Here is an 18,469-nt window from a genome sequence, read left to right on the forward strand (position 1 = left end):
GTGTACATATTGCCAAGCCACTTTTGTGCACAGCAACTCAGTTGCAGCACTGCAAAAAACCCACCTCCACGAGAGTCGTAAGGCTATTTGCGCAGAGGCTCCAGCGCTCTATTGCCAGTGTAGACACTTGATTGCTTTCTGCTCTGTAATTGGCCTCCGGAGCTGTCCCATAATGCCTCAAGTGACCGCTCTGCTCATTGTTCTGAACTCTGCTGCCCTGGAGACATGCGCCTCTCCCCTTTCAAAGCACCATTTCTGACAGTCGTGGAGTGCTGTGCTCCGGGACACAAAGCAAACCGTTAATGTGGAGTGCTCGTGCTGTTGAACACAAAGGTAGAGGTGTGTGTGAGAGCCAGGGGCTGATGTCGGAGTTTTCCCCCTGCCTCAGGACTGGTTTCTTCCTGCTGCTGTCTGAACTTACAAGACAGTATGCTGACACACTCTCTCTCCCCTAAAATATACTCCTCCCCCCCACCCCTTCAGTTGAAAAGCAGCTGGCAATGTAGTAGGATGCCCATGGAATAAGGACTGCATTATGCGATGCTGTGCCTGCCCCATGAGGCATTGCAAACCCTTCCCAAAGCACCCTGCAGCCAGTTGCACAGTGGGATAGCTACCACAATGCACTGCTGTCTTTGCCATTGCAAGAACTGCTAATGAGGATGCACTCCAGCATCACCAGGAGCACAGTGTGGACACGCAACAGCGGTTTAATTCCAGTATTTTAATAAGTGGTATAACTTGTTGCGCAGAAACTTGCCAGTGTAGACATACCCTGAATTTCCCAGCAGTTCTGCAGCTCAATGAGTGAGTCAAGTCTATGTTAATATTTTTAAAATCCTTTTAGCTTTTGAAGACAGAATTGTTCTCTGCCTATTTTGATCTCTGGAATATTTCTGGTTTTAGTATTAATTTTAAACTCAAACCAACTCCATTCTGATTTTTACTTTAGTCTTCAGATTTTTAACTGTTTCTTAAACAATAAAATCTGAATGGCACAATTAAATCATTAGCCATCCAGCTCAGTTAAGCAGATCTCTCATCTGCATCATAATAGCCATCATGCCATTTGCGATACTTCACAATTGTCTGCTTGTACTGGTAGGCGGTCCAGTACTAGGACTGTACTACATCAGGACAGTTACGTTCTCAAAACTTGGTAAAGAGAGGTTTGTTTAATCCCTTCTGTTAAGTATTCCTCTTGGTCATGAGCAATTAAGACAAAGTTGATGAAAGGAAATGCCATTTCCTGCAAAACACGGTGTATTGTAACTTTGTAGCTCCGCCCTTGAAGTATAATACAGAACTCAGTATTGCTTGATGAATTTGCATATCATAATGAGATATTTAACCCACCATGATATTGTGTTGGCACACTGAGCTGCAGTGTCATGAGGCCATAATGAATTTGCAGACCCCTCCAAAGCTTTGGGACTTGTAACATCTACAAGGGTAGGAAATTGTTCTACTGGGTACTTAAGACCTGTTTTTGAAATGTGCACAATTCCTTGTATTTGACAGTTCTGCTTGTATAGCACTAAATGTAATCTTAAAACAATAAATAAATCAACTTTATTTTACCATGAGGTGTGATCCGTTCATGGCAGTGAAGAACGCTCATATTTACCAAATTTATGTTGTTAATATCACAACAGTTTCTATCAATATGGACTCGCATGAAGAGCATGCAGTGAAATCCTACAATTTCTCTTCCTCCACCCTACCTTTTTATCCTCTCTAAAATAATCCTGTCTAATAATCTAAACTAATAATAGTAATGCCCTAATAATATTTTCCCATAATCTCTACTAGTGAAATTTTTTTTTTTGTTTTGTAATTTCAGTGCATGGAGAAGCATAGGCACTAGAAGTAAGGGTGCAGGGGGTGCTGCAGCACCCCCGGGTTTTGTGCCTGGGGTCCCAGCCATCGGCCTGCACCCTTGCCACCCGAGGTCCTAGCTGCCGGTCCCGCATCCCACTCAGGCACCTGCCCCATGCGCAGGAGCTCCACTGCTGGCCCGGGGTCCTGCTCGGTCACTGGCCCCGGGGGCTCCGCTGCTGGCCTCAGGATCCTGCTGGCCCTGCGCCTGGAGTCTCTGCTGCCGGCCCTGCAGGCGGGGTCCCAACCACTGCTCCCACGCCCGGGGCTCCGCATCCGCCCCTAGCTGTGGCCCCAGCCTCTGCCGCCTTACCCCTGTCAGTGTCCCCTACTCCCGGAGCCATTGCCCTGCTCCGGGCCCCAGCTCTAGAGGGCGGTGAGGGGCATGGACAGGGTAACGAGTGCAGCTCAGCAAACCCATTCCAAAAACTGTTTCAGCGCTATTGTAGAGAAGAGAGAAACTAAGCAACAGTTTTCACAGGCATTTAAGTTTAATTTTCTTCCTGCTCTCTGTTCATCATTCTGTACCAGCACAAATCAACAGGTTAACTTTCTCCTAACAGCAGATGGAGACAGACACAAGTTTTGACTTTTCTCCCGTTTCCATAGGGGTCAGTTGTCTGAAACCACTGTTTTTCCTGACTACAAAAAATGAGAACCACTGTCTTTACTGGCAAATTAGAGATAAATTTACTATGAACTGATACCTAGTGGAATGTAGACAGTCTTATTTTATTTTTGTTTTTACCTCTGCAAACTATTCTCAGAGGCTTTGTACTGACAAGTTCAGATAACTTTTAGGTGATTCAGAAGTTCTCTAAGATGTGGAGTTATGTCCATATTATGTCTTTTTCCTTATGTAGGTCTTTAGTTCCTGCTTAAGCAAGAAGTTGGTACTCTGACACTCCTTATGTTCTTCTGAGACTTTAGATGTAACAGGGATGTGGAGAACTTATTTTAGAGGTTCTCCTTGGCTACAAGACTTGTACAGTTCATTGAAAATTTGTAAATAGGGTTGATTATCCTCATGAATAAATAAACTTTAGTTTTGTTTTCACTCGAGGTATTCCCAAGTGAATCCTGGATGACTCTTGTTGGCAGTCTAGAAGTTTTCCCAGGGAGATTGCTATCTAGAATGAAATCTTTTTTTCCAATATAAATGTTATCCAGTTAGCTTAGTCTCCCATAACCTCTGCTTTTCAACTTAATTCAAAGTTGTGAGCAACCTTGTGTGACAATGTTTTCCTGTAGCGTTGCTGTAGTTAGGCAGGTGTTACAACTGTAATAGTAGTTGTGGCTCTTGGTTATTGTTTCTTGTAGTTGAAGTCCCACTAGTAAGGATGGTGTTTAGAAGATGGTCTTAATAAGATTCTTTCTCGATATCATATACCACAATTCTTTTTCTGAATTTTTTGGTGGTGATGGATGGCTCTTGATTATAACTGGATCTGGAACTCTACCTTCAAGGTTTACTGCTTAAAGTTTGAGTCCTTTGAGGTAGCAAGACCCCTGTATAGCAAGGAGTGACATCACCAAAAGTTTGTGTTCCAATCTCCACCTGCTGATAGAAATGTATGTAGTCCAGATATGTGGATTTATTTGAAGGAACAAATTATCAGATAAGAAATTGTGCTTAGAAGAATTTTTAAACATTTGTGTGGATTTCAGTTGTGGAAATACTTTTCAATTTTATTAATGTTTATGGCTCTAAGTATATATAGTGTTTTAACCTCATTGTACTGCACTTTACAGGAAACATGATAGCCCGAGAGGCTTAATCAAAGACAGGTGGTAGTTTTGGAGTTTTCAGGTAGGAAGAATTAATGTCTACAAATCATCACTCCAAATATTTATGGCTGTCTACGTCTGGGAAAAGCAATTATTTACATGTCTGTACCTTACTGGCTTTCATTTCTTTAAAATAAATACAGAAAATTACTCATGATATCAGTGGAAACTGAGCTTAACCAAATCAGGGTTTCTTTTTCGTAAGAGATGTAACTCACAGATATTATTATTTATTTATTTTATTATTTTTAAAGGGATACAAGTCTGTGGAAAAATGTTGAGTTGAGTTTGGAGTTGAGACTTTGCGGTCAGTGGGGATTTCCAATTATGATTCTATTGCTAGTGTTGGGGGGTAGAGGGTGAACTTTATTTAATGCTTTTTATGATATGCCAAAAAGTCCTTTCATGGTAATCAAACAGTAATTTTCCTTCCACACTGTTTGAGTTTGACACCATTTCAGCTAGTTGCGTAATTCTTGTGTTAAGAACAAGGCTTAATTAAGATATAGTGAGCTTGTGTTGACATGGACATAAAATCAATGCTTTGTTTGTTTGCCTGAGGAAAAGGGTTTTTTTCCTTTTGGGGGCCTGGCTAGGTCTTATTTATTTATTAATGCATTAGCGATTCAGAGAGCAGAAGCAAATACCCATTTTTAAAATTCATGTCCTCAAATGTTAATTTGATGCTTTGAGGCATAAATGACCTTTCTAATCAGCCCAAACTTGTCAAACAAAAGAATGATAGAAACAAGCTGCTGTTTGTTCTAATACAACAGTCTGCTTTTCAGAGAGAATTTCAAAACAATTTTGCTTCCCCCTTCTCAACAACATTAAATTAAACTTTGGCCTGTGCTATGTTTGATTTTAGCAAAAGAGAACTAAGTGGCTCAGTGTGCATCATTGGATAGATGGTGATGAACTCTAGACAGCCTGTGCAGGTTGACCCATAGACATCAGCTTGCAAAGTCCAAGGGGCGTGAATAGTGCATTCGTCCATAGCTACCCAAACTAGTATTACTTTGTATGGTATAGTTGGTTTGGGTGGGAGAGAAGAGTTGAAGGGGGATTTATTATTGGTTTCTTAAAACTGATTTCTTTTTTTGTTTTTTCATAGGGGTATGCATCTCAGGGTTAAAATTAACTTGCGTAACAGTAGCATAAGGTTAAGGTAACAATAAAATGAGCATGTTTAATTTAGTGTTTAAATTAATTTGTGTTCTGTTCACTAGCTGCCTAGCCAAAATAATGGTAATTAAAAACAAAAACAAAAACCCTAATGTTGATCCCTCAAGTCCACCCATTCCCTTGCCCTTCCCCAGCCTTTTAGGCTTATAGAAGCCTTTTTTTTTTTTTTTTTTAAAGTGTTTAGCCATCCTGTTTTGAGAGAGTATTGTGTTTTAGTCAATGAAACCTTTGTAGAGTGATACAAGTCTGAAGTGCAGAGCAGTAAGCTCTTGCAGTTAGTTATGCTGAGGTGTTGGGCTAGTAGCAATAAACTGCTTTTGTATTTTGTATACGTTGAACATAATTTTTGTGCCTCTAGTTGTATACATGCAAGACATAACTTATTCATGAACTGCTGTTTCAGTTACATGGACATGAGGCAAAAATCAGTTAAGCATCCATACTGATGTCAACTGTCAGCCCTTTCAAAGTTTTGCTTAGCATATTCTTCTGTATAAACCATTTGTTTTTTCCATTTAATAAAAGCATAAGCCTACCATGGAGCTCCCCATTGGAGGGAGGGGGTGAGAAAGAAGATAGATGGTGTCTCTTTGCTATTAAGTCTTTGAGCATCATCACCCTTCCAATCTCTCCTACCGTGTGAAGGTCTGGTATGCTAACTTTGCCATACCAGGCTGCTTGAAGCTTTTCTTTTAGGGATGGAACATTGGTTGTGACATGAAAGGAATTGTGGGCAGACTGTAATGTAATCTACTTTTTTGCATTGAGATGTTTTTATTTAAAAAAAAAAAAAACACACCCAAATCTTTTTGCGAAGGATTGGGAAGAAGAGAACATAAATACAATTTACCTTCTTGGTTCATCTGAGACCTGAGATTACTGAGCATGGTGGTAAAGTCCCTTATGATTATTATCCTGAAAGACTTCAACATCCCCTCAGATGAAGCCTCTTTATTTTGACCCCAAACTTGTTAATTTTCCTGTTCATCACAAGCTTGTCTTGGTTAATTGCCTGACTTTTTGGCCTGGCTGTGAACCCAAAGGGCCCAAGAATACAGCCCTATTTCACTTGGACCACTACTTTTTCTAGCTGGCAATGAGAATTCTCATAACCTCCAGACAAGAGGAAGGTCTTTCCATGATGGTCCACCTCTGAAATCTCATGGACCCAGGTAATTTACAAAAAACCTGCTCCTCAATCAAGAGGCCAAAGAATGTTAAAATTAGTGAAATACTACAATATGACCAGATACTGTCCACTGTTATTGACATGGGCTCAAAAGCATGTCAACCCTTCCAGGTTGGCATGGATATCTTACACTAATCAAAGATAAAAACAAGAATGAAAAGTACTTCAGCAGTGCTGGCAAAAATATTTGTAAAACACCAGCACATATGGGTAGACTGGCACAAGGAATTCTACAAACCCTTTGCCCTGGCTGTGAAAGAGATCAAAGAGGTCCTTCTCTGCCATAGTGACTCCAAAGTTACAGCCTGCAGAGCTGTTCAGAACTATAAAGTGCTTTATCAATCTGGAATGTCTCCATTCACCTTCAAAAAGCAGCAGAGACTTCTGCAAGGAATTATATTAAACTGGAAGAAGAATGTGGGACTTTAAGGACTCAAATGCCAACAGCATGCAGATAACATCACCCTCACAATAAAATATAAACTGCATCATCTCAAGGTTATGCTACCATGTAAGTGAAATGAGAATTGAGAGTAAGAGCAGTTGTCTCAACTTTGAACTTGGGCAAATTGGAAATAAGACTAACTTAAAATACTAATTGCTACCTTAACATTAGCCTGTTTCCTATCAAGGGTGTCTGCCCTCTGATCATAAAGATGACTCGCAGGCTCAGAGTCGTCTTGGATGCTTCATTCCTACTGGATATCCAAATAGTGACAACTGCTGAAAATGCTTTAATCCACTTACGGCTGGCTTGGAGATTGTGCCTTGTGCTGTCATGCCAGTTTGGTCACAATGATACTTCACATTTTATAACCTCCAGGCCTGGTTATTCCAAAGCACTGTGCCTTGGAATGGAAAAAAAATATAGATAAGAGCTTTTTCCATACTTAAATTCTGACTGCTCATGATATTTTCTCCTTCCTCTCCACTCTTCCCAATTTCCATTGTTCATTTTATTTCGGATTAATCATAAGTAAAATGTATGTAATTATATTGGGGCGTGATCTTCTACCCCCTTGGAAATAGTCCCAGCAAGTTGTCAGCATCCAGCACCTCTCAGAATCTCCAGCTCACAAGGTTCAGAGGGAACTGGGGGGGCTTTTATAAATGGTTGCCTACCTCAGGTAGTACTTCACGGTGTGGCTTGAAGCTGCATTTCATGGGTTCTGTGTGCTACTAGTTTTACAGCATCTGATCATCTATAAGGGAATTTCATTTTACATAACTGAGGTGTACCTATCATTTAGCTGTTGGCAAATTCTTGAATCGCTGCTCTTTTCTTTCCTACTCCTTTCCTGCTTCAGTAGAGGTAAAACATATCCTATTATGTGTGAAAGGAACCAAAACAGTATGCAACATGCACTCGATGCTATTTTTTTCCTAGGGTCAAGTATTAGTTTTAGTTACTGATCCTGTAAATATATACTATGTTAAATGTGTTAATTTGTTTTTCCTTGAAAGTTGTAACTTAAATGGAGCCATTTGAAATTTTTGACTAGAGCTGCTGCAGAAGTGTGTGCATAGCTACTGTTTTGGTAAACAAAGCCTTGTAACCAGATGGTAGTAATATTTAAAAAGTTGAGCAATGAGAGTTGGGAAGCATCCAACTGGAATATGCCATGCTTTACCTAGGTACCTTAGATTTAGTACACAATGGATGAGTTTGAGTGTGTTTTTTATCACTGCAGTAGCTTGAAAGAATAAACAGACTATTATGTGGAATACAAATAATGCTTATTAAGCTTGCAGTTGATTCTTTCTGATAGATGATCCAAATTGCTGTCATAGTATATTTACTTACACACAAACAGATGTGCTTTTGCTCTAAATCAGGATAACTATTCCAAACCTAGTTATGCATATTTTAAGCAACTGTTAAAGATTATATTTTAAAATCATATTTTTTGGCGTAACGAACAAACTTGTAGAGTCATTTGCAGAGGGTCCTATTTTCCCCTGTTTAAAGAGGAAATCTTTGTTTATTGCCCAACTGATTTAAGGTTGGAAGAATGAGTAAATGCAGTGAATATCTAAGGCATTTCATTTGTGTTTTTTGTATATTTTTATTCCTGATCATTACATCATTATAGCTTATCTAATTTCTTTGATTCTAAAAGCAGTACATAAATTAGGTTGAAGAGGGACTGTAAAGCCTTCATAGTTGCAATTAAATGTTTTAGAAGATAATACGCCATATTCAACTATAGGTGGTGCAAAGCAGCAGGAGAACACTAGTAAATATAGCCCAATAGATACAAAATACAGAGGTAAAAATTTTTTTCTCTTCATGTTTAGGGCATGTGCATAGTGGGTAATTTTTTTTCCCTTTATAATCTCTTTCTGGAGGAAACTCACATTTATTTCTGTATCTGATGTGGGAAGATTTCCCCCCACCCCCCGGGATAATTTAAAACAAACAAGGAAAAAAGCCCACTTAAATTGCCTGTTGTGGTTTCTCACAATAAGTAGGCTTGAAAGGATTAGATTTGAATTGGTACGTGTAGAGTGAAAATCAACATTTACCAATGTAGGGAAAAAATATTCCCATTGATGATGATGGAAACTTACAGATAGGCAAAGTAAGTAAAATGCTGCTTGAGAACACATTAGTTTGATTTTAAGGATACTTTGTATGTTTTTGACATGTGATTTTCACAATTTGTGTTTTAATGGTTATAAAGCTGTAGCTTTTTGAATCTGCATCTGTCATTAAATGAGTGTCTGTCTGAACTCCCCATAATTTCCCACAGCTGTGAAAATTTATATCAATAAAAATTGAAAAAAAAAAGCTAAAAATAAGCATAATTATTATCCGTTGACATTATAAAAGAAAAAATTATCTAGTTCTGAGAAGCCTACAGATAAGTATCTTTTGGTCTGGACCTTACTCACTGCTCATTCCACCGTAAGAGAAGAAGCTTAGGCTCTTTTCATTTCATCCTTTTGAGTTCAGACTCTGTCCGCTGGACTTCTGCAGCATTGTACTCTGACCCCAGTTTGCTCTGCTTCCTGCTAAGAGCAGTAGTGTATGAACTTCCTTTTCAAACTGCTGCAAATTCAATTTCAGTAATTAAAACCTGTCAGCCCCTCTTTTGGGGACTCTGAGCATCCTGTGTGTTAAATCTGCAATCCTTCTGGCAACCTCACAGATTTTCTATAGCTTAGCTCAGCTGCCATTCTACCCACACCTTCCACTGGCTTCTCTCAGCAGCACCCCAGACAGAATTGGATAGTATCAACAGATGCCCTGTGCCCACAAACCATCTAAATAGCCAGAAATTGCAGGGTAAGAAGTCCAAATTCTGTTCCTCCATGGGCATACCAGAGCTGCCCAGTCTAGATCATGAAGGTGTGAATTGCAGAGCACACCAAATTGTAGCACTGTAACTGCCTTGTGGACGGTGCTGGTACAAACTAAAATGTACCTAGTTCATGTTAATTTTAGTCCTCTTTCAATAGTACTACATCAGTACAAACTAAGTACCTTTTAGTTGTTGCCAACAGCTCCCTCAAAGGACTGTTACAATTCTGTTCGCTAGTGTGCCCTGCGAGTCATATCCCTGTAGTCCCAACTGCAGAGTCATGTAGACAAACGCTTGGCTGCCACCTTGAGCTCCCCTGACAGTTTTTCATAAACTATTGAAGCAAAGTGATCTAGCAATCTCATTGTTCTTACTATAAGCTTACCAATGCTGGTAGACAATCCAAATGATCATAAAAGTCACTGGGATCTATCAGCATACAGAACATGCTAGAACAAGGAAAGCATCACATATATGCTAATGATCCTGCCCATCTCTTTTTCAGTCACCCACAGTTTCATACTCTGCTTTCGTGGAGATTGTTCCATTTTTTTTTTTTTTCTCTTCAAGGTGGTCATTGACACCAGGTCAGCTGTGAATAGCTGTACAAATATTGGAGTTATTTGCTCCCTGTGCCCAAGGCCTTTTGAGTCTTGGTACTTCATTGGAGATAAACAGGGACCTGAAGGATTGTCATCTTTCTCTTGTACCTTCTTCCACCTTTGGGGCAAGACAAAGAGTGTTTATCTCAGATTTCTGTTGGCTTCTAAAGAAGGAGTTCTTGCAGTGTAAACATCCAAGCCAAGAGCTCTGAATCGAAGTTTATTCTAAATTCACCAGAATTGCTGATAGCTGTATTTCTTGCTGCCATATCTTACCATTGTAATTTTCAAAAGAAATCATCTTTCAAAAGAACAAATACAAATAAAAACAAACAAGTAATGGTGTTTGTATTGAACTAGTACAGATTGTGGAAACTTTCCTTTGTTCTCAAAAGTAATCGTTTCTCCTTAGACTAAACCACTACTGTTATATAGTGTAGGTGCTGCCAGTGTCTTTGGGGGAGTGTGTGTGTGTGTGTGTGTGTGTGTGTGTGTGTGTGTATACACCAATTGTAATTCCCTTTATATTTAAAAATAAAAAAGCCTTCATGGCCATGTGGGTGTACAGATGGTAACATCTTGCATAATTTCAGCTGCAACTCCATACGTTGGTCCAAAGCATGAGAGTTTGGTTGAGCAGAAATGAAAGATCCATGACACACATCTTTATAGTGGCATTAATATTCATGCTTTTTCATTAGTATCAAGTTACTTGGAGAATCTGTCAGAGAATTCTCAAGGATTCATCAAAACTGAACAATCTGTTTTTTTTCAAACTGGTTCTTTTATCAAGAGTAAAAACTTCTCTTGTACCAAAAATACAGCTGAGTTCTTGTTCTGTCAGGCAGTTTTTCAGCCATCTTGATTTCTGTAGTCTGGAAGTATTTTTTTGCAGGACAGCGCAACACAAATCTGTAAATTCATAGTTTATAAAATCAGAAAGGACCACTATGATCAATTAGGCTGACCTGTATAACACAAGCCAGAGAAGATCCCTAAGTCCATTCCTGTTTGAACTAGACCATATGTTTTAGAAATGCATCCATCCTTGATTTAAAAATTTGCCAGTGATGGAGAATCCCCCATGATTCTTGGTAAGAATTAACTAGTTCCAGTGGTTAATTACCTTCACTGTTAAACAGTGTGTCTTAATTCCAGTCAGAAGTTATCTAGGTTCAACTTCCAGACATTGGAACATCTTATATCATTGTCTCTTAGATTGAAGAGCCCTCCACAACCCTTTTGCTCCTCATGTAGGTACATTTAGACTGTGATCAAGTCACACCGTAACCTTTTCTTTGTTAACCTGAATAGGTTGATCTCCTTGAGTCCATCACTATAGGCATATTTTCCAATCCTTTAATCGTTCTTGTGACTCTTCTCTGAACCTTCTCTAATTTATCAACATCCTTCCTGCATTGTGGACATCACAACTGGACACAGTATTCCAGTAGCAGCCATACCTCTGTCTAATACAGAAGTAATATAACCTCTTTACGCATACTTGACATTCCTCTGATTATACATACAAAGATTATCCAAAGTTTGTCCTTTTAGGCACAGTGTCATACTGGGAAGTCATGTTGAGCTGATTATTCTCCAGGACCCCCAGGTCTTTTTCAGAGGCACTGCTTCCCAGGATAGTCGCCCATCCTGTAAGTACGGCCTGCGTTGTTCCTCTGTGTATGTCTTTACATTTGGCTGTATTCAAATACCTATGTTTGCTTACATCCAGGTTACCAACTGATGCAGATTGCTCAGTGTCAGTGATGTGTCCTTTCCATTATTTACTCCTCACCCAATATATGTGTCTTCCTGCAAATGTACAATGATTTTGTTTTCTTCCTAGTCAGTTTTAAAAATGTTCAGTAGTGCAGGTCCAATGTGGATAAAAAAAAACTTAGCTTAGTTAGATTGTGCAGAAAGAGAAACACTCTTGGGCTGGAGGGAGGTTACTAGTCAAGTTCCTCAGGGACTGGTCATGGGGTCAGTCTTTAATATTTTCATTAATGACTTGGGCCCAAAAAGTAGGTGTGTGCTAATTAAATTTGCCAATGATACTAAAGGCATGATCAATACAAAGAAGGATTGGAGGACATACAGAGGAAGAATTGGATGACCTTGAGGACTGGACTAATACAAATCAGAGGAAATTTAATAGTATGGGTCATATACTTGGGAATAATAAGAATTTCTGCTTTAAACTAGGGGGTCAGCAGTTGGAAATGACAAATGAGGGGAGAGATCTGAGCATGTCAGTTGCAGGATGAGCCACCAATGTGGTGTGGCCCTGAAAATGGCAGATGTGATTTTAGGATCACATCAAGTGAGGTGTTTCCAGTGAAGAGAAGGAAATATTATGCCACTGTACAAGGTACTGGTAAGACTCCTTTAGAATACTGTGTATAGCTCTGGTCACCCGTGTTAAAGAAAGATTCATTCAAACTGGAACAGGTGCAGAGAAGGGCTACCAGAATTATCAGGGAAATGGAGAACCTATTTTACGAGAGCAGACTATGAGCTTGGCGTGTTTAGCTAGCAAACAAAAGCTGAGAGATGATATGATTGCTCTCTATAAATGCATCAGGGGTAAACACCCAGGAGGGAGAAGAGCTATTTAAGCTAAAGGACAATGTTGGCACAACAACAGATGGGTATAAACTGGCCATTAATAAATTTAGGCTGTAAATTAGAAGACTATTTCTAACTATCAGAGGAGTGAGGCTCTGGAATAGTTTTTTCACTAGGAGTAGTGGGGGCAAACAACTACTTTAAAATGGAGCGTGATAAATTTTTGAATGGGATTATGTGATGGGGTTGCCTGCAGTAGCCAGGGATTGGATGCAATGACCTAGAAGGTCCCTTCCAGTCCTACGTCCTGTGTTGCTATGTGCAGGTAGCAGAGAAATGGAAGCTAAACTGGGACTACTTTGATTATTCAACGAGTGGTTTTCTCTTATCTAGACTTGTTTGCAGTTTAGAACAACAGGAAGGTACCAGTATTCCGCTCTTGACAATGGCATCCCCAGGCAGCTTTGTGGACATGTGTTCGTGTATGCCTATTCCCAATTTCTTCTTAACACTGAAGTGATCTCTAGAATGTAATATGAGAGTGAGGGTCCGTAATCCTAATCACAAATTTTCAGTTTAGATAAAGTGAATTATGACTTAGTTCACTTAACCTAGGAATATGAAAAAGGGGTGTAGTTAAATATCTTCTCTCTATAATGCAGTGACCCCTTAATAGAGGGTAGATTGTTGCTTTCTTCAAAGAAAGTCAGTCACTCTCTTTCCCAGAGGATATCATGAGCTGGTAATAGTGTTCTCGTTCCCTTTGCTGTGCTGGCTTCCCATCACTCCCAGCCTCAGTTGGCTTTGAAACAAGTGATTCATCTCACTATTTTTACTTGGGATCCCCACATAGTAGCGCTACAGCATTTTAGACTACAGGGCTGGCTCCATTGTCACTTTTGTGTAATCTTATAATCTCCAGAAATTGCTTTGTTTAATACCCACACAAAAAAAGTTGGAGTTTTGTGTGAGAGGTGTTGACATGTATTGGTTAAGTAGGAAGTTAATGGATTAGAGATGTGGGTTAAAAGATGTCAGTGAGGAGATGTGCAAACTTGCATGCCCCTGGTGTCGTATTAACTGCCAATCTCTGGTCTTCCCTAGCTAAAATGTCTTTGCTTTTTTTTCCCAAATATCCGTTGATATAGTAAATTAAAATGGTTGGTCATTGTGTGTAATACACCATAATATGTTGCTGTGAGTGTTGTAATGTAGAAAGCTGATAACTTTTAACCATTATGAATCCAGGGAAAAACGCAATGAAGATTGTAGTTTTCCTGATGTGAAAACAGGATACTTCTGTATATCCAAAACCCTATTATTTGAATGGCCACGTTAAATGAATCCCTTCCTTTCCCCTCAGCATGAGATATGAGATAAATGCCCTCTCTAGCATGTATCTCATGCCGAGGGACAAAGAAGAAATTTGGATAATGCAGAGGTTCAGATAATAAAGCAAAGTCCCCCACCAGGTCTGTGAGGTGGACGATGAGACCCCAACCACAGGGGAGGCCACCCTGCTGCTGAAGGACTCCTGCACCAGCGCAGGGAGCTCTTTGCAGTCTCACTATCAAGGGAGGGAGTGAGCAGGGGCCATGGTAGCAGAACTGCAGTGGGCTCCCTGCACTGCTGCAGGGCTCATGGCACCCGATCCCTGTAGGCACAAAGTGCAGGAATGGTAGATGATCCTGGAAGAGCAGAGTCCTGGCTTGTGGTCTCTTCTCTGCCCCACCAGGACCACAGCACCCTGCACCTGCAGGGATCCGGTGTGCAGCACAGGGGACCTTCTGTAGCCCTGATGTCAATGGAGTGAGTGAGCGGGGCAGAGCAGACGCTCCCAGCCCGGACTGTGAACCGGGCTGTGAAGAGGAGGAGGATGACTCCCCCATTGCGAGGGAGGCCGCCCTGCTGCTGAATGGCTTTTGCCCTCTTGATTATGTGAACTCCCAATTATCTGAATAAAATCCATGTGCCCGTGCTATCCAGATAATAGGGAGCATGCTATATTCATATTTCCAGGGGCAAGAACAACTTTAGGGTAGGTTTACCAGTAACTGTTGAGACATAATTCCTTGCGTCCCTTCGTTTAAAAAAAGTAAAAAAACTATACATAAGAAAGTGAGACTTTAGAATACAAAATAAATTACATTAACTGTTGAAGGCCAGAAACTCGTCACATTCAGTTACTTCACCCTGAGTCATGTTTTTTGGTCTGAAATAGTCTGCAAGACACTCATTTGGGGAATATATTACTAAGAACACTTGAGAGGAGTCCTAATAAAATGTACAATGTTTTTCAAAGGGAATAATTTAGAATAATGCTACTTAAGAGTACATAATGTCAGAACAAACAGGCAATGAACAGCATATAATCCTGCACATTATGCAGCAGCATTAAATATATATATTAGTAAGGTAGCAGATGCTTTCGTTCTGAAATTGACATGTAAAGTAGCAGTCTCTCTCAGCAGGGTGCTGCTCTATGTGAAGCTCCTTCACATGTAATGAATAGCTAATTTCAGTTTTACAGTCCATGAGAGACTGAAAGGGAATGAGGAGGGGGAGAGCATATGAGCAACCAAAACCAGCAGGATATGTGGAGATGTGCTTTTAATGGAGGAACATTTCAGAACTCTTGGGGGTAACTTCATGAAAGGTTTGCTCATCTGTTACTTTGTATTCGGATTGAGAAATTTTTCTTATAAAGGGACAAGCCAGCATTTGGCTTGTGTGCTGCAGGAGGGAGAAGGTGGTAGATGGATGTCTTGCTCTGTAAAGAGAAAGTGTACTGAAAAATGGGTAAGCTTTTCTTATCCCTTATTCAGTGTCTGATCCTCCATTACAGGCTGCTCTGTCATACATATGGGAAGACTCAGCTAATAGGTAAATCTGACATTTACATGCATATTTTTCATGGACTTCCCTATCACTAAGATGAGGAAAAAAAACAGGGTTTTCCTTCTAGATAAGTAAGGTGCTGAGAGGCTTCTGATGTTCCCATATTTCCTGTCTGTGTATTCTTTTTATTTAGAAATATTTCTAGATGGGTAGATTGAGAGTTCAAATATGTGTATAGGTCAGTTATCCAGTTGAAACTGTTGCAGTCCATGTGAGGAACAGGCCCTTCTGGAACAGCACTTCCACAAATCTGAACTGCTGAGACTTGGCTGGAGGAATAAGATGTACAGCAGACACTATAGGGCATCTGTCAGCTCTGTATCAAAACATTGTGGTTGCAAGCAGGAAAAGTGAAAAAATGAAGTAGTTGGTAGTGTTTCTAGCTCCTGGTAACTCCCACATACATTATCTGTGGAAGTCTCCTGTTTGGCTGCATGTATGGGAAAGGCATGACGATGAAGTACTGTACCCTACAAGTCTTGATACATGTAGCCTGAACTACCTTGTTATGGTATACAAACTATTTAAACCCTTTTTCAGCAGGTAAAAATGACCTGATCATATTGCAGTCGCAGAACTTCTTGGCTCTCTGTATTACTCCAATCTAAGTTACACAATCTTTTGCCTCCTATTGGAAGAGAGGTAAAGTGATTTTTGTTGGATGATTTTTGTATGAAAAACTGAAAACTCTTTGGCATGGGGCCCAGATCTTTCCTCTGACTTTACGCTGATAGAGTGAAATTAAAGGGGAAGATTTCCAAAAGGGGATTGGAGCCTTTTTTTGTTCTTTTAGGTGATACCTTGAAGACAAAAGTACCCTTTCAGAATAAAAAATGCAATGAAATCAAGAGAAGTGGCTCAAGGGGAGGAAGACCTCTGTTTAGGAGCCTGATTTTTTAGAAGTACTGAGCATTACAACTACCTACTGAAATCAATGGAGGAGTTGTGGTGTTGACATCTCTAAATTTTTAAGGGCCTGATTTTCAATTCTCTAACTAGTAGTCCATGATGAAATTACGGAAAATGACCCTACTGTATTAGGTCACCCTACTCCATTTGCCTACCAATCCAAGATAGTTTTCTACATTGTTCTGAGGTTATTTTGCTGTAATCTTGGCTCGAATAGAACTGGGACCTCCATTGAACCTCTGAGATGTTGTTATACCAGACTAAGCAATATTTAATTTTTAAACTTGTCTAAACCTGGCTGTTGAAGTTCATTATGAGAACACAGCATGATACAGCTGACATCAATTTAATGAAAAATTTCACTGTCCCTATTCTGATTGTATCATGTTTTAAAACTGTTTTTCAGTCAGATCCACAATAACCATACTGATGCTGCGGCATGCTGTTTATTCTTAAAACTCTGAGGATGTGCTACTCAGCATCCTGGCAGTGGAGAAAAGATCTTTGATCTAATTTTCCTGTGAAAGGAAAATTCCCACACCTTCGCATTCAATTTTTAAGTCTATATAAATACTTTTTTAAAGCAAACCAGTTGATTGTAGACTTTTTTTTTTTCCTCTGAGAACTTGGAATGTTCCTTGGTTCACTTCTAGTTTCCTTTAGATGCATAATTTGTTCTACTTTTTTAAGCTGCTTTTTTGGTTTAATTTCCCAGTAATTTTTTACCCCTCCCTTGTTAATATTCCTCTTTTCCTCTTCCCCTCCCCCCCGCCTCCCCAATGTTTAAACTCTTCTTTTACAGGGTCCTGCTCTTGCTATGCCACAGTCTACAGAGAGTTTAGATTTCCTTGTGTGGTGCACCAATGAGTGAAAAATACCTTGCATTTTATTGCAGGACCCCTCAACCAGCCTGTGAGCAAAGGGGTGTTTAGCCAGCATAGCATGTTAGACATTCAAGTACTGTGACTGTGGATTATGTATAAGAACCTGAATAGGATAGATCTGAAGCTTTCTTGTTCTGAACAGGAAACTTTTTTGCAAAGTGGCTGTGTTTTGGTTCTCTTCTCTTTGTGGAACTGGGATTTCTTAACTGTTTCCACTTAAACTTCAAGTTTGGATTTTGGGTCATTTCTTACAAGGAAAGCAGGCTAGTATGTAGCTACTATTGTCCGCTATGGTTGTGGAGCTGTATAGCAGACAATGCATCTCCCAGGACATTTAAATATTTGCATAATAGGTTTTAAAAAATGTCAAATGGGCCACTAATTCTGGGTCAACATGGGCAAATCACTTGACGTTGATTTATGAATATGCTATCCCTCTCCCCATTAGCAATTAAGGTTTGGGATACCCTAAAGTATCCTAAAGAGGGTGTACATTCCTAAGGGTTTCTTGGCACTGGGCAGACAGCTTTGGTGTGTCAGCTCATTCAAGGCATGTAAATGCCCCCTTTTTAAAAAAAAAAAAAAAAAAAAAAAAAAAAAAAAGAGTAGCCAGTTGTGGAATAAAGCCATGGACAGTAACCTGAGTGCTAGGTGGCTGGCTCCTGTTTACCTTTTTTGAATTAAACTTCTTAAATCCCTTCTGAAGTGTCTAAGGAGCAGTCTTGAGTTGTGACTGGTAGCTTGCCAGCATGGTAGAATGGCAGGAATGTTTTGAGAGGCCTATATTTACGGAGTAGTGGCACAAATGTCAAAGTACTTTGTTCAGAGGGAAATACTGTTGTACTCTTTGTGGACTGGGCTCCCAGGTCCCCAGGCTGTCAGGAAATTATGGGTGTGGTGAACACAAGAAATAGCTCTTAAAACTTTGCTACACTTCAGCATTTATATTTTAAGTGCAGTTCAGCAGTAGCAGCTGGCGTTAGTTTGGTTTTGACTTCTCATAGATCCCTCAAGGTCTACATCTTAAAGTATATATTTTAAAATAAGATGTACTGCAGGAGCTAGAATCAGACTTGGGTTTCCATTACCATTTTTGGTGTGGGTTTTAAAATCCAGAGTTTTAGCCATCTTCTTGATATTAAATACCAGGAAGAGACTGTTTGTTTTTGTTTTTAGACAATATGGAAACACTTCTGTTGAGCAGCAAGAGATTGTGGGCACATTATGTGAAAACTAGCTGCTATTGTGTGAATTAATGTT

At 39.8% G+C, this 18,469-nt stretch overlaps 1 protein-coding gene across 3 annotated transcripts in view; it reads left to right on the forward strand.

Annotated features, from left to right (window-relative positions):
* Nucleotides 1-18,469, forward strand: part of ZSWIM6 (zinc finger SWIM-type containing 6) — a 162,561-nt gene that overhangs the window by 48,585 nt on the left and 95,507 nt on the right. The window contains exon 1 of one of the 3 annotated variants that reach the window (XM_043514847.1): nucleotides 5,999-6,023. The exons of 1 other annotated variant lie outside the window; for it this stretch is intronic. In XM_043514847.1, coding sequence (XP_043370782.1) covers nucleotides 6,014-6,023 — 10 coding nt within the window. In that variant the 5' untranslated portion in view covers nucleotides 5,999-6,013. Of the gene's footprint in view, nucleotides 1-5,998; nucleotides 6,024-6,526; nucleotides 6,552-18,469 lie in introns of those variants that run through there. One more of the 3 variants, XM_043514848.1, reaches the window with a different exon arrangement.

This window comes from Dermochelys coriacea, chromosome 5 (assembly GCF_009764565.3).
Source record: "Dermochelys coriacea isolate rDerCor1 chromosome 5, rDerCor1.pri.v4, whole genome shotgun sequence".
Taxonomy (NCBI): Eukaryota; Metazoa; Chordata; order Testudines; family Dermochelyidae; genus Dermochelys; species Dermochelys coriacea.